At 44.4% G+C, this 16,996-nt stretch overlaps 1 protein-coding gene across 5 annotated transcripts in view; it reads right to left on the bottom strand.

Annotated features, from left to right (window-relative positions):
• The window catches only part of Prkn (parkin RBR E3 ubiquitin protein ligase), a 1,203,648-nt gene that overhangs the window by 174,138 nt on the left and 1,012,514 nt on the right, over positions 1-16,996 (bottom strand). For all 5 annotated transcript variants that reach the window (XM_042262404.2, XM_042262405.2, XM_076552881.1 and 2 more), the window contains one exon: positions 14,877-15,026. In XM_042262404.2, the coding sequence (XP_042118338.1) occupies positions 14,877-15,026 (150 nt within the window). The remainder of the gene's footprint in view (positions 1-14,876; positions 15,027-16,996) is intronic.

A 16,996-nucleotide genomic window follows, 5' to 3' on the forward strand; every position in this document is an offset into this window, starting at 1 on the left:
GTTTCTTTAGACAAACGAAAGGACACTTGGAGCCTTCAAAACACCAATTTTGAGACCTTTTTAAAAAAAATCTGTTAACATTTAATATGTGAAGAGGTTTCCCTTCAGCCCATCATGGGAAGTGGATTCCTGGGTCAATAGAGTCAGGGTAACAGAGATCTTATCTCTTTAATGCTATCTTTCTGCTTCAGCTGTTCTTATTGATTAAATACCTCTGCACTTTACAGGGACTCAATGCTGCCAAACAAAGGGTCTTTCAGAAGCTTGCTTTGATTTGACTTACGTCTTTCCAAGTGGCAGCCGTCTCCTGAACACAGCCTTTGCTCTCATCTCCCTGTTTACATGGAAAGCTGCTGTGGGAATGGTCTAAAGATGGATCAATAAATAACTGCTGACCCCTCGTCTGAGAGGCATCCATCCAGAGTACTTTACATTCTTTAAATGTTCAACAAGTGAGGTCTCATCTCATTTCTGTACGAGACTGACTTACACAGTGATGGGGCTTGGAAGCTTTTGTCTTAATAACTCTTCCAAATGATGGGGCCGTGACAGTGTGGAGGACTGCCCACATGAAGAAGCCTATTTCACATTCTTAGAGGTGGGATAAAAACTCTCCTATCTTGTAATTTGGTGAAGAATTCTCTAGGGAAGAGGACATAGCTCGGTTTGTAGTGCACCTGCTTAGCAAATGACATTCAGTGGCACTGTATCAATAGGGCACGGCGATGCGTATCTGTCATCCCAGCACTTGGGAGATAGAAACAGGAGGACCAAAAGTTCAAGGTCATCATCCGCTACACCGCAAGTTCAAGACTAACCTGGCCTACATAAGCCTGTCTAAAAACAAACAAACAAACAAAACCCTCCTGAAATTCTTTAGGGTTTATGACAGTCTATTGTCAGAGTAGACCATCCATGTAGGTCTACTATAAGAATAGTTAAGGCAGGATGTCTGAAGGATAGGTTTGTCATTTTAACACTAATACCTGAAAAGAACTAGAAAAAAAAAATAACTCGGTTGACATCAAATTCCTGGACTTTCTGTGAGTGCCTGCACAATAACCAATATGGCTCTCCAGAGAAGATCTTGTGTCAGGGGGCGGTTCCATCTTCTTCCTAAAGACTGTGGAGGACAGTATGAAGTGGGAGCAGCGGCATCCTGGACCAGCTCCCGTTTCTACAGAGAAAGAGGAGAAAACTGCTTTCTGTGTGGAAGCTCAAGCCCACTTGACAAATGACTTCCTGGAGGGTATTGGGAGTCGTGCCTCCCTAAGAAACAACTCCTTCCTTCATGATTCTTCAAGGCCAGTTCACGAGCAGGAGGAGGGGGACTGAATACATTCATTTTTTTGTGAGTGTTTCACCCCACGGGCTTGTAGTCTTCCTTGATTTTTAAATTTTCTCTTTACAAAATGAATCCACAAAACAGGCCCAAGAGTAACGAGCCCCACTGCTTCTTAGTCCAGTCAGGATGTAACTTCCACACAGACGAGCTAGCCAGAGGCTGGTGTGGTAGGCTCCTGTGTCTGTGCCAGAGAGGCCTCCCATCTGATCTTAGCTCTGGCTGAGGGGCAGTAGTAACCTTGGAGGAACCAACAGGCACGGTCCTTGGCTCCAGCGAAGGGCAAAGAGAGAGGAAAGCCAGTAGCCACATGGCTGCCACAGTTCCTGGAGCAGATCACCGCACCCCAGGACTCAGGGCAACGGACAAAAACGATGTTCACTTCCAGGAGTCTGTGGATGGAGTGTTTCCGATGGAATGCCTGCCCTGTGAGAAAGGCGCTCTCTGTGGTGCTGAGTGCTCGCCCAGACTCAGGACCACATGATGGTGTCGGGTGTGACACCAGAAGTGGGGTTGACTGCAGTTGCTAGGTGCTGACTTGGGGTTCTCATTTGGTCTGAGAAGGGAGGGTGCACGGCTTGGCTGTTCTGGTGCATTGGCACACTGGGTTTTGGGCACCACAGAAGCCAGGCTCCAGCCTGCAGGAGGACAGCTAGAGACACGAGACCCAGTGAAATAACCGTGTGAAGCTGCGGGTTCATGAGAGCAGGCCCGACACGGGTTACTTAGTGGATCCCCAGACAGTATGGGCTACAGGGTGAGACCTTGCCTTAAAATAAAAAATAAAAACAACAAAATAACAGTGAGAATATAATGTTCAGACATGTGTAAAGTAGCATTGGGCAATAGTTTCCTATAATTTAGGAATTACTTCAACTATTTAAGAATGACATAAAAACCTTGAAATTCATTTATTTGCATCAGGCTGCTCAATCCTTCTGATGACATCTTTCACAGAGCTTATTTTCAGGATGTAAATTAATCTCCCGGCAGACTTCATTCCCATTTTTCTTCACTATGTCATTCAATTAAACTGGTATGACAGGAAGGTGTGCTTGATGCAGATTACCAGCTTGAAGGAATGCTGAGCTGGGCCACCTGCATGCCTTGCTCATGCCGAGGACAGTGGCCAGGCTTGTGGAGGTGGTCTTCATACCTCAGTCTTTGCCAGTAAAAAGTAACTCCCCTCTCCTCTCTCCTGCCCCCATTAAACCCAAAGGAAACACTCTTTCAGGATCGTGGTGGGTCTACCTAGTGCAATTACTTGTCAGGCTGCCCTTGCCTATCTGTGATTTGCCTTCTTTTTTAAATCTTACAATTGACATAACAATTGTATATAGTGTGCTGTTGCTGTGTGATAACTCCATGAGTGTCTTGTGTAATGATCAAATCAGAGTAGGGAGCCTTCGCATCGCCTGAAACTGATCATTTCCTTGTGTTCAGAGTCTATGAACTCCTTTCTCTCTTTTAGTTTGCTACAAAACAGATATTCAGTTATGAACTGCAGTCACTCTAGTGTGCTGGAAGAACATTGGTTATATCATCATCATCAGTATGTGTACACAGTGTGTGTGTGGGGGGGGGAGGGTTGTGTGGTGCACTTGCACCACAGCATTCGAGCAGAAGTCCTAGAACAACTTTCAGGAGTTGGCTTTCTGATGTGGGATAATGCTCTTGTACACTGTAAAGATTTGTCACTCAAATTGGTTTAATAAAATGTTGATTGGCCAGTAGCCAGGCGGAAGTATAGGTAGGACAAACAGACTAGGAGAATGCTAGGAAGAGGAAGAACAGAGTCAGAAGTCGCCAGCCAGATGCAGAGGAAGCAAGATGAGAATACTAGATTGAGAAAAGGTACCAAGCCATGTGGCTAAACACAGATAAGAATTATGGGTTAATTTAAGTGTAAGAGCTGGTCAGTAATAAGCCTGAGCTAATGGCTGAGCAGTTATAATTAATATAAACTTCTGTGGGGTAATTTGGGAAGTGGCTGCTGGGTATTTGGGAATTGTTGGCGGAACAGGAACTTCTGCCTACAGCTTTCTCGTCTTCTGCTTTGGGTTCTGAGGTTAGCACTCAGGTCACCAGGCAGGCAAAGTGCTCCTACCCACCGAGCACTCTCAGTATCTCTCAGGCCCCATTGCCTGTATTTTTAACACAAAACATTACCAAGTTCTTTTAGTATATATTTCAGATGTTTAATTAAGGAAAATCGTAGCTCATACTCTCAGACAGTAGTCTTTTATGTTACAAAAGAGTGAAATGTTCTAATTACATGCTTGGAAACCTGTGCTAGAGAAGGCTTTAAGCTGCAAATAAAAGCACCCTTTTCTCTTTTCTCACCCTGTCCCTCCATACCAAAACAACCACTCTCAATGGCTAATAACAATCCAGACAATATTTTATAATTCTATGAGCACTGATTTTTTTTTATTTTTTATTTTTTTTTACTTTTTTTCACTCAATTTGATGTCAACACCACAGGTAGGACTTGATAAGTTCCCAGGGCAATAATGTAAACTAGCTCAGCCCATTTGGGGTTCCTCACTGCATACAGGGGCAGGAGATTTAACATGTTAAATCAGGTTTATTATTTTTGTGAGAAGATGTTTTCAGTGGATTGATATTATACTTGGGACTTGAAGTGATTCTGACTTTCTAGCCACTGACAAGTGACTCAAATCAGTGAGTCTACCCAAGTTTGGATCCAGAGAGAGTAAGGGCTATTCCTCAGCTGGAAAAAAAAGGTTAAAGAAATCCCACATGGCACAATGTATGCACCTATTGTGGGACACTATTTGGTTATATAAACACACACACACACACACACACACACACACACACACACACACACACACGGGAGATCCTCAAAAATACTGATGCTAAGAGAAGTAGCAGGATGTAGTACATGACTCCACTTACATGAAATTCCCAGAGCACATTAATTCAGAGAGACAGAAAGGAGGCCAGAAACAGTCAGGGACTGTAGGGGTGAGGAGCTTGGTTAGATGAGCTTCCATTTGGGATGAGGAGACATTGGAGTAGAGAGCTGCTGTGTGTGGGCAACACTGCGGATGTTTTCAGTGCTATTGGCTTGAGCATTTACGTGATTAGATAGAAATTTTTGTCATATATATATATATATATATATATATATATATATATATATATATATATATATTTACCACAATAAAAATAAAGGAGGAGAGAGCAAAGGATCCTGCTCTGATGATCACACAGAATTCTGTGTATGTAAGATACCAAGTGAGAAACAGAGTGACATGGATGAGCCAGGATGAGCATCAGGACCAGAAGGTCATTTTCCAGAGCCTCGTGAGGGGAAAACAAAGAAGCTGATGCGGGGGAAGGAAGGATGGAGGATGTGGCCAGATGAACAGGTAGGAGGGCCCAGCGCCCTCGGGGTTTGGTGTCCAGGAGGGAGCCTAATGGGAAATAGAGCAGGAGAAAAGTCAGGAAGAACGCAGTGGGCTCCTGCCAACAGAAGATGTTAGGATAAGGGACTAGAAATATAATCAACGAGATGGAGCGCAGCTGCCGGTGTCCCCAAGAACCCCTGGGCTGGAAAGGTGAGAGAGTCTAGCACTTAGAATTCGGGGATAGGGGCAAAACTCAGACCCATACTTTGCAAGAAGGCTTGGGAACATTTCCGGCTGGCTGGGCTCAAGTTATAACAGTGTGACCTTTCTTCTTGCTGTGCAGAAGTGATTTGTTCAAATATGAAAATAAAACCTAATATCTAAATAGTACAGTTCCTTTGTGATGGTCACACTATCTGACACGGTGTTTCATGAGATATACATCCACCATAAGAAAATATTCTGTTCCCCACAACTTGTCTTATCCTATGAAAAGTTAGACTATGCCATTCATTTAATAGACTTTTCGACAATGAGTTACTTACCACACATAATCATAAAAACACAACTTATCTTCTCTAATTGATCTTAAACCCATAAAATATGTCAACAGAAGCTTTAGAATTAAAAGGGTTTTTACTATAAAAATACACTCTCAGAAATGCAATTGAGCCCTGGGGCAGGACCAGCAACAAGTTTTCATGACTAGTGTAACTCTATCACCATTAAAACAGGTTTTCTCTGCAGCAGATAGACATAATTACAGAGAACCACAACTGGCCCAAGTGCAGAGGATAAGTGACCATGGAGCCCCAAATGGGGCATCTATAACATTATCCCCACACCCAAGGAGACAGGGTTTCTCTGAGTAGCTTTGGTGCCTGTCCTGGATCTCCATCTGTAGACCAGGCTGGCCTTGAACTCACAGAGATCTACCTGGCTCTGTCTCCTGAGTACTGGGATTAAAGGCATGTGCCACCACCGCCCAGCACACCCATGAACTCTCAATAGCTATAGTTGCCTGCACAAGACCACACAGGTCAACAGCCCAGCATGAATGCAGGAAAAGGCTCACAAGTCACCATCTCTAGTTGAGGAGTTAGAAGTTATCAATGACTTCCAAGGGAGGGTCAGCTTTCTTCAATGACAAGTTCCTTGATAGACTAAGAATGCCCAAATGGTCAACCCTACATCCATATGATCAATATTAATTAGATTCAATAGGCATACATAGATACATACATACACATGCATGCAATAATAAAATCATATTTTTTAAACATGATTGAAACATGAATTAGCAATGGGGATGTGAGAGATGCATGGGGAAAGTTGGAGGTGGGAGGAAGTGGCAGATATAATTAAAATGCATTGTGCGTGTATGAAATTCTGAAGAAAAAGTACCAAAAATACAAGTGAGACAAACACAGCATATGATTTGAAAATCATTTATCAGTTCTCCACTACGAGGAAAACACGCCGGCCCACTGGCTTTGAAGCTGAGATCTACAAGCTCATTATAGTTAGTGATATGCTACTTAGCACTCTGCATTAAAAACATGCAGGGGATGATTTGAATCTCAAGTTGTTTCATGAAACACCTGTCTTGGAAAATGCAGCACAGGGAAGGCGGGTCCTGGGCTACGGAGCTGAGAGGACACATCCGCAGCATTCCACTGGTGCAAAAACTGCATGCTTGTGTGCCACAAACTTCTAATCCCACAGAAAGTGACCTTCTTTGCTCCAGTGTGACTCAAGTCTGATAGTTACGTGAGCATACCTTCATCTATGCGCTATAGTTGTGTGATCATATGTCTGTCGATGTGCTATCGCTCCATTTCCAGTCAAGAAAGAAAAGCAAAATGGAGTAGCCTTGGTTCTGGTCCACAGTTCAACAGGTGTCAGAAGGTGGACCAGGCTGGCCTTGAACTTCTGCTCCTGACGTCTCCATCTCCCAAGCCCTGGGATTGCAGACAGGTGCCACCAACGCCGCCTTTAGGTGGTACCGGTACGTCAGCTTCATGCATGCTAGGCAAGCACTCTGCCCACAGGGCTGCAACCCCAGCTGAGATGAACTTTCGAAAAGCCATAGATCCCAGAGACATCAGTGGCAATGTGGGCTGGCGAACTGTGCAGTGTGACCCCTCCACCAAACACGCCCAGAGCGTGAGGCTACACCCCGTCTGGAACTTACCAGACAGTTCAGCTCTGACCTAAACTACTCAGAGCTCCTGGCAAATGAAGCGGCGACCCGTTCCTCTCCTTGTTTAAATATTAAACACAGAGACCCCTTTGCTGAGCCTGTGTTCCCCGTGTGGCAATCCTAGCAGGCGCCAAAGAAAAGTAAATTTGGTTGCCACCAGCTGAATTTACTGTTGTTGGCACTTGCACTCCATCCCCAACAACCCACGTTGCGTGACCCATCCTAGGTCTGCAAAATGCACCAAGTCCCTGTCTCCCTAGGCTGTTCAAATTGGCCTGGAATCCTGAAAAAATTGTCTCTGCCTCCTGCGTGCACACAACGCCACACCTGGCCTGTGCTACCTTCTTGTACTCCAGATTTCTCTTGCTAAGCACAACTGCAGAGGTCAAAGTGTTTGGAGTCCAGACAGGAGAAACTTGGGGGTTGCCAATGCTACCTCCTGGGATAGTTATCCTCCCCTTTCTCCAGGCCAGCACCGTCCGGTAGAATTTTCTTCAGTGACCAAAATAGGCTGCATCTATATTGTTCAAATACAGTTGCTCTCTGTACCATGTGACCACTGTGCACTCAGAATGGGGCTCCTGTCAGGAGGTGAACTGTTGATTGTACTTGGGTTTGACGTATAGAGCAGCCTATGTGCATGTTGAACTGCATAGCCCTGGAAAGAGGTCACAGCACTTCTTCATAGGCCGAGCATGGCAAACATGGCTCTGGCAGGCCTGGCCCTTCTCCCCTTCCCTGTGCCTTGCTCAACGGTTGCATTCCTAAAGCTAGCCACCAATGTCTATTTCCTTATTTGGCTACTTCCTCCTCTTGAGGCTGACCACCAAGGTCCAGTTATCAAAGTATTGAAGTCTAGCAATCAAAATGGCGACCCAACATGCCCAATCAAAATTAACCAACTCACTCTAGCACGAGATTTCCCTTTTTCCCTTTATAAACTGCCATTTGCCTCTGGGTCACCTCTGTCTCCCTTCCATGCAGAGGCAGTCCTCTGTCCCTCTGGGGCAAATATCCCTTCTTCCCCTCTCCCTTGTTCCTTGTCCTCCATCTCCTGTCTTTGTCTCCTACTTCCTGCCCCTTGTCCCTCTGGGGCAAATAAATCTCCTTTGTGCTGAGAACTTGGTCTTGGGGTGTCTTGTCCCTATTTTGGTCCTTTCAAGCACCATCAAAATAAACCCACAAATTCAGCAGTCTCTTAGTGGAGTCTATTCTGGACTGTTGTGAGCTCTCTGGAGCTCACAGAGCTAGACCAAGGGTCTTCAGTCAATTTGTGACCACACTGAGTTGCTAACATGTTAATCAGAGACCTGAGTCTTAACATTTTGAAAGGATAAAAGGATTTTATACTTGTGTTAGCTCTTGGTTGCTGTGATAAATGCATGATAAAGAGAAGTGTAATCAAAGAAAGGGTTTTAATTTCCCTGTGTTGTGGCTTTTTGCCCATAGCTGCATGACCACATCCATTCTGGACACTGAGTGGAGAGAAGCAGCTTACCTCAGGGCAGGGGTGGGGAGGGGCAGGGAAAGAGAGGGAAGAGGGTTGGCCAAAAATAAACTAATCCCTTTCAAAAGGGTGCCTCAAGGGACTGTCTTCCTGCAACCAGTCTCTACTTCTCAGGCTCCATTCATCTACTCATCTATTCATCTACTGATGTGGTCCCTGCCCTTCCACCCGGTTACTCTCAGCAGAAACCCCAGCTGGGCCCCGAGCCTTCAGCATGGGAGCTTTACAGAAGAGAATTCACACTCACCCAGAATAATTCTTCCCTTTATTTAAACAAAAATTGACTAGAGACAAGTAGGCTGGCCAGATCGGTGCTGGATTATAAGTATACTCTTCAAATCCCAGAACGCTGCCTTTCGAGGAACGTTTGTCAATTGACAAACGCTTTGCAGAGGAATGGTGCTCGGGAACCGGCTTGTACATTTGTGAACAGTTTCTTTAATTAAAACAAACACTCTCCAAAGCTTTCTTTCTATCTTTGCACTCCAAGCTGTCTTGCAGGCACAAAGTCTAGCAAGACTTACTTCCAATCTGCAAATGAGCCAGTCTTAGAGTTGAAATTAGATTTTTGGACACATGTCAAATAAACAAGGAATGCATGTTTTTTGATATTTCCTAGCATTGATTTTTGTTTCAAAAGTCCTTTTTGATGAGAAATGTTTTATAGATTAAAAATTAACATATCAACACGGAATGGTTCTACTTGTGGCGGTTATGGCAAGGGAGGTACAGCAGAGCCTGGACTTCCATATTCATGGCCTATGTTTAGTCATCCTGAGGGATGCTCATCTTGTCTGGTGTCTCCTTGAATACATCATGGTGTCAGCCACATACATTTGGAGTCCAGATTTTAATCCCAGTTTTTTAAGAAAGAACAAATCCAATATAGTTGACAAAATATTTCATTATAATTTATGTATTTTCATAAAATTAAACTAAGATTTTCTTAAAGAGCACCAGAGAAAACCAGGCATGGTTGCACACGCCTATGGTCCTAGTGAGGACTTCTTTGGTTCCTTACTGAGTTGAAGGCCGACCTGGGCTATACGTCTCCCAATCCAAGCTGCACCAGAATGAAAGCAGACAGAAGGAAGAGTGAAGAGAAAAGCTCCCCTTGTCCTTACATTAGTAAACAACGGTGTCTGCCTGCTTTCATTTCTAAATGTAACATGTTGATAAAGGGCTCTCTATCTCATCGGCTAATTTGAGCTTGAATTCAATAAAAATTTCAATCTTTTCAGCATCACTCACTCCTTTCATATATAAAGACTGAAAACAAGGGCCACACTCTCATCTCACTGAAATCCCCATAACACATTTAGTGCTACTGCTATTGAGTAGTTCAGAGTCATCATTTTCAACATAGATACAATATAGGCATACTCTCTGTTTTTAGGAAGCTAAGTTTGATGAGGCCTTTACAACTTGAACTTACACATTGTTTAGACCTGTTTTGAGGAAAGCAGTGCAAGAAGGTGTCCTTGGTTAGGAGTATTCAGGAGGGCCCGTGTAGATGAGGGTCCAAGGCACACACTCCACTGCTCCCCTGGAACCCAGATCTCTGCCGTATAGGCAGAATTGTCAAAGGAAGGGGATTGTTGAGTGTCTAAAGAAACTCCCTCTCCTTTCCTCGGCAGAACATGGTTTTAAAAGTCTTTTGTTTTTGTTGGATTTCTTTTCAGTTGTAATTAAATCTTGTCCCTGGATTTCTAATTTAAAATGGAAAATTGTTCTTTCAAATCCAAGTATTATTAAGAAAAAAATATCTCCCAGATATAGTCCAGTCCACGATAACACCAAACAAGACAAACATATTTGACTTATTGGGAACTCAGGAGGTTTCACTCTCACGGCTTCCTTCATGCAGGTCAGTGAGACAGTGTATTTCCTATTTTGTCACTATTTCCAGTATTAAACATGTCAACATTTTGCATGGGAGCCATAAACGTTAGTGAGGTAGTTTGATACATTGTAAAAAGGCCACAGGAAAGAATAATGCATCGCAGGAATTCTGCAGAAAATCAATTAATGCTTTGATGAGCCATGGTCAAAATACAACCAAAGGCTTAGATAGGAATAAGATCATGTTATTTGATCCCCAAATATATACTTTGTTGAGTTCTGGCAATGTAAAATGATTCTGTGCTTGGTAAAAACTAAAATCTCAGTGCTCCCAAGAGTAAGAGATGTCATATGTCAGCACGCACAAGCTCTGCTTGGCTGGGAAGGCAGCCTTTGATAGGTGATTTCTATAGTACTTCCATCCTCATTGACTTTCTGTGGATTTCTACACATGGCATTATATCCTAGGAGCGTATTAAAACACCATGTTATGAAAGCACATGAAGACATGTGCTTTTAAACACTTTCTGAGGATATCTTTGTGCAGCTAGGTAAGCAATTCTAATACTGAGGTAGATGATTGGAAAACAATTGCAGCTTATTGCTATTCTGCATTATTAAGTCACTCATTCATTTACTCCATGAACTTAATTTGCAAGCTCCATATAGAACCTCAAACACATGATTTTACTGTGGAGAAGAATGTAAGATCAGGACAGAAATACGGAGCCAAATAAGCAGTGTACTGTTTCAACTTGAATCCTAGGAAGTGGCAGCTTCTCTCAAATCATTCTTTACCTTAGTAATGAATCCGCCATGAACGTCACAGAGCTGCCAGGCTATTGCCAGATGGACCTGGCCCATCACATGTTGTGGGATATTTTATTCCACTGTAAAACCTGAGACTGTTAATAAAATCAACCACGGATCAGGGGGCGGAGCCAGCAACTAGTTGACAGGAATTAGCCCAGAGAGTATGGAGAAGCCAGGAAGACAGATCGGGACGCACAGGAAGGAGTAGAGAAAGACTTGGAGTTTCATGGTCTTTTTGGTTTTGGATGGCTGAAGGGACATTCTCTTGCTGGGTCTCTGGCTAGTGAGGAAGCTCGGCTGGTTGCTTCTCGGCCTCTCTGAGCTAGCAGGTTTCACCCCAACATCTGACTCCCGAGGAGTCTTTATTGGTAAATCGAATGATAGAGACTTAGTTAAAAACTAAATTTGGCAGCAGAGCTGGTGCCTGTGGGACTGGAGATTGAGGACCACAGGGCTGCATACGGTAGTTAAAATATCAGTAGATTCAGGTGCAGCTGCTAAGCCAATGAAAAACAACAATCACTGGCACAGAAAACCTTGTTATACTGTGTTAGGTAATGCCCACTGCTACTTGGCATCTGGTGAACTCAGTGACAGAAGGCAGACAGGGTCAGGGAATCACGTTTTCCAATGGACATGGATGAGTGTTTGAATAACACAGTCCTACATACTAATCTTACCATCTGTGTTGGAGAAACCCAAGTCAATCAGAACCCCCGAGTCTAGTTTCTTCAGATGGAAACTCTACACAGTAGTAGTCATGGGCACACACAGGTCCAGGCACACCTTGGCGGTCAAATGACCAATGATTAACATCATTGCTAGCCTGGAGCTCAATGCACAGGTGGTGTGGCTGTGAAAATGGGGCTGTGGCATATTGTGATGCATCTTTACTTAATTTGCAAGTTCCACAGCTCCAACCACAGTGTAAATAAATGACATCATTCCCGAGAGTTAATCAGGAAAAGAAACCTTTTCAAGAGTAAAATAATGGGTCTAGGATGCAGATCTCTCCTGTAGATAGGATTTGATTCAGGGTAGATTCTAGACTATGTGGAAGACTGGACCAGATGAATGTTTTATAAGCAATTTTCCTTGAATTCCAAGTCTTTTAGGTAAGTGTTCAATGGACATTGATGAAGCCTTTGATGATTATCTTCATTACTGTTCTATTGCGTGAAGAGACACCTTGACCAAGACAACTTACAAAAGAAAGCATTTAAAATTGAGGGCTTGCTTAGCTTCAGAGAACCCATGTCAACTGGGTTAATGTGCTTTTGGGAAAGTTGGAGATCTGAAGCAAAGAGGGAAGATGAAGTCAATCTGTGTCTGCCAAGAAGCTAAAAGCATGGGAACTAAGGGAAGCTGGAGAGAATGGACAGATGAAGGGGGGAGAGGGGAGAGGGAGGGGAAGGACAGAGGGAAGGGAGAAGCGGCCTTTGTAAGCTCATTTTTCCTTTGTTCTCTTTTCAACTTCAAATTGCAAGTGAAAGTAGTTTAAAACACACTCATGAGTTCTTTAATAGTTTCTTTCATGATAGGGCCAAGTTCTCCATCTTTTGAGGGTAGGATGGATCTCCTGGGTAGACTCAAGTGGAAGTGATGGTCAGGGACTTAGAGGAGTAGATCCCAAATAGGTGCTCTTTGCTCTCTTATGTGGGTCACATGCTCAGAGAAAAGTTAGCTGCTATCTTGAAGAGAAACAGCCAAGAACAGGGCCCTGTGGTGAGGGGCCATACCTTCCAGCAACAGCCAAGGAGGCACTGAGGTCTTTTGCCTCCAGATGTGAATGGAGTAGTCATCCTACTGACAGATCTTCCTGCTTTAGTCAAGCTCTCGGACAGATGTTCCCATTTGGACTGCAACCTCATGGGACACCCTGAAGCAGAACCACCCAGCCAAACCTTTCATTGGTGATTCCTGGTCCTTAGGAACTCTGGGACATAATAAATGCCAGAAGAAATTGATGAAGTTTTGGGTCGTTTGTTACATAACACTAGCTAATGAATACAACCCAACACTTCTACTCCAACAACAAAACAGAACAAGTAAAATTATAACACAACTCATATTACCCAGAATTCCTAAGGCCAAAGGGACACCTGAATATAGCCACTTTCTTTGAGGTAAAGTTTGTCCCCAAACTCAGGTAATCCAAAGATGCTGGAGCCATTCAAACGATCTCTAAAGCAATTTCCTGGGCCAGGGAGATAGTTCAGTGTGTAAAGGCACTTGCCACCAAGTCCAAGACTCCGAGTATACAACCCCTCTCCCCTGCAACTCACAAATGAAGGAGAAAAGTGACTCCCAAAATTTGTCCTCAGATTTCCACACATGCATCCACCCAATAATTACATAAATTTAATAACATTTTTAGAAAGTAATTTTTCACTGTTTGGAGTTTAAATACATAGGTTACTCATGACATCATACCGCATAAAAGAAAACAAAAACCCAACCCAAATATAACATGAATGTTTCCAAAATAGAAAATGAATAAAATCCTTCAAAGTTCTCAAAGTAAGAGACAATGTAAAATCCAAATCAAAGAAATTGTCCACCTCATGAAAAATATTAAAATTCAGCTTTATAGACAGAAACAACATTAGGACAACAGCAGACAGGCAGACAGACAGACAAAGTCAGCCATCTGTCTAGAAGGGGTGTAACTCACTTGAACAGAAAATACTTGACAGGATTCTGATCCCCAAAAGTGGCAGCCAGCTTAGGCTGTTGGCAAGCGTGTGTCTACTAGGGCTAGGGAGTGTGGTTTGAGTTATGTGCTCTGATTTGCATGAGGACAGCAACATTGCTTATTGTCAGTCTCATGCAACTGTGATTATGAACCCAGAGCTGCCTTTCGTTTTTTTGCCCTCTCTTTGGGCACCATGGCATCTTACTCCTCTTCCAACTTCTACTTCCCCTGTTGCACAACCCTAGCTTTGTGAGCCACAGCAGAGAACACACAGCGAGCTTCACTGAGCGCGACAGATGCTGACACATGAACAAATGCCTTAACCCTGACACATGAACAAATGACTTAACCCTGACACATGAACAAATGCCTTAACCAAAAGTTAGGTCTGGGTGCTAGGACTCTGCTAACCACAGCCTCTTCCAGAAACCACGTCGTGAATCTGCAATCCTAAAAGAAATGTTTCCCAACAAAATTCACTAGCATCTAATAAGAGAGCCCACATTTCTTTCTTACCCAGTCTGTTTGAGATTTAATACCAGCATTAGCATTCGTTTGTCACTTGAACCTGTAATTTAGTGAGCATTTGGAGACTGGAATAGCTTCCCTTCCCCTTGACAGACACGGGCAAGGGTGGGACCTGCTCAGCTCGTCTGCTTGACCCCTCAGAACGTTCTTTCCTCATTCTGCTTCCCTACAGGCATCATCAGCATGGCTTGTTTCATTTCAAAATGCTTTTACCCCGCAGTCGCATTTTGGGTTTTTCTGTACTAATCTTCATCTTATTTCTGGAAACTCCAAAGAAAACAGGGTCTCTCAACAGCCTGGATGGGAATCTCACTTCCTCCTTTGCTTTTGCTTTATGTAACTGAGGAGACTTTTTCTCCCCGCTGTATCAGCTGGACATCGCAAGGAAAGTGTAAAGGTCTGGAATGGGGGTTCAGCACATCTTAGAGTCCTACACAGGAATGAAATTTTTTTTCTGTACATTAGTGCAAGTATGTCTGAGGCCAAATGGAAAATTCGAACCATCTTAGCCCATCCACAAAAGCAAAGGCGCACACTACCAGGCAGCCCTGGGTGTGGTCAGTACTCACCCCACAGCCCAGGCCGTTGCCTCCTTCACAGGTGACTTTCCTCTGGCCCTGTTCAGGCAGTAGGCCAGCTCCGCAGCCAGGACGGGGGCACAGCACGCCCCCCATCTGCAGCACACACTCCTCGGCGCCATATTGCTGGTACCTATTGTACTGGAAGAAGTGGAGGGCGAGTGAGCTTTGCACAGTGACACCCACTTCCCTTCTGTCACGAGCCCCCTTTGCAGCAGCAGAATGGGTGAGTAGGTCCACTGAGGTTCCCTCCTTCACCTCTGCTACCACTGTGTGTCCAGGGGTCCTTCCTGGTCTGGGTTTGGGTGGGGATGACTGGGATCCTTCTTCTCTTAGGTCATTCATTTAGCACCCTTTTTGGGTACCAGATTCCGAGGCCACTTCTGTCAGAGTTCTAGGCTGTTCCCCACGGAGGCTATAGTTCTCTGTTGCTGAGAAAAAACACAGACCAAAAGCAATGTGTGGAGGAAAGGGTGTGTCTGGCTTATCCTCTAGTGAAGCCAGACTCAAGCCGGAGCCTGGAGGCAGGAACTGAAGCAGAGACCCATGGTGCTCACTGGCTTGCTTCCTCTGGCTTGTCCAATAACTTTTCATAGAGAGCCCTGGCCCACCTGCCTAGGGCTGGCACCCCTCACAGTGGGCTGAGTGCTTTTACGTCCACTAGTAATTAAAAAAAAAAAAAAAGCACCATAGACATGCCCACAGGCCAGTGGGATGGAGGCAGTTCCTCAACTGAGGCTCCTTCTTCCTAGGTAACTCTAGTTTGTGTCAAGTTGACCAAAACTAATCAGTGCCTGGTGCTGGTTAGATGGACTGGATGCTGCACAACTACAACATTTGGGATGTTGCACTCCTGACTCCTTGTCTGAGCTCAGATCCCCGTAGTGGTGTCCCCAGCCGATGGAGGAGATCTGCAATTCCACGGGAACATAGTACTTCTAAGTTACTGCTCTGACATTATTGGGTCACTTCAGCATCTAGACTCGGATCACTGAAATGGATTTGCTAAGTTATTAGCCGATTTATGCAACCTTTGCCTACATCCATCAGACACTCCCGAGAGTCCAATTTGAGGACGGAACACTGAACAAAGCCAGCAGCTCTGTCCCTATCTGCGAGATGATCACCAGACACTGAACACAGATGAACATGTGCAGCATTTTGAGGGGCGATGAGTGAGGGGAACAGGAAAGAAAAGGACAGGCTCTGGGGAAGGCCATGATCACGATTATAAGCAGTGGCTGGGAAGAGCCACACAGACCAGGCACACTTAAGCAGTCATCTGCAGGAGACTTGGAAGTGAGCCTGTGGTTCCTTGGGAAAGGAGTTCTGTAGACAGAAGAGTGGATGGTGCAAAGGTCCTGAGGCCACATATACTTGGCTGGTTGGAGGAACGCTTGTGAGAACAGTGGCCCTGAGGCCCAGTGAGTCAGGGAATATGACAGATGGTGAAGGCAGAAGGGTCACGGGATCCAGGATGTTTGGGTCCCTGGTGGCTCTTGTCAGAACTCTGGCTGTTTCTCTAAAAGATACCAGAATCCTCGGAGAGCTCTGAACAGAGGAGTGGTATGACTTGACTGATGTCTTAAAGGCATCTCTCTGACTGATACCCTCAAAATAGACTCTAAAGGGCACAAGGGAGGCAGGAAGCAGAGATGCGTTGCCTGAGCTCTTTTTGGCAGTCAGTGTGAGTGATGGTGTTGGCCTGAACCAGGGAGGTGGCGTGGAGGTGGGATCAGCGGCTAAATCTGGATATACTGAAAGGTAGAAACTGCAGAGTTTTCAGGCAGATTGCTTGGCTGGTATGAGACACAAAGAGGAGTCAAGTTTGAGTGTGATAGATTTCTCTTAGAAGATGGGGAAGGAGGTAATATATTAGAATGAGGCATAGGTAGATGTGTGTGTGTGTGTATGTGTGTATGTGTGTGTGTGTGTGTGTGTGTGTGTGTGTGTGTGTGTGTGTGTGTGTGTGAGTTTGTGTGTGTGTGCGTGTGATGGGAGTACAAAAAAATGTCATTATTTCTATCACACTTATGTTCAATTCCATCACCTTATACACAAGTAAGTGGGAATGTTGTGTAGCTCAGTGAGGTGAACAGCTTAGGTAATTT

The sequence above is a fragment of the Peromyscus maniculatus genome, chromosome 16 (genome assembly GCF_049852395.1).
Source record: "Peromyscus maniculatus bairdii isolate BWxNUB_F1_BW_parent chromosome 16, HU_Pman_BW_mat_3.1, whole genome shotgun sequence".
NCBI lineage: Eukaryota > Metazoa > Chordata > Mammalia > Rodentia > Cricetidae > Peromyscus > Peromyscus maniculatus.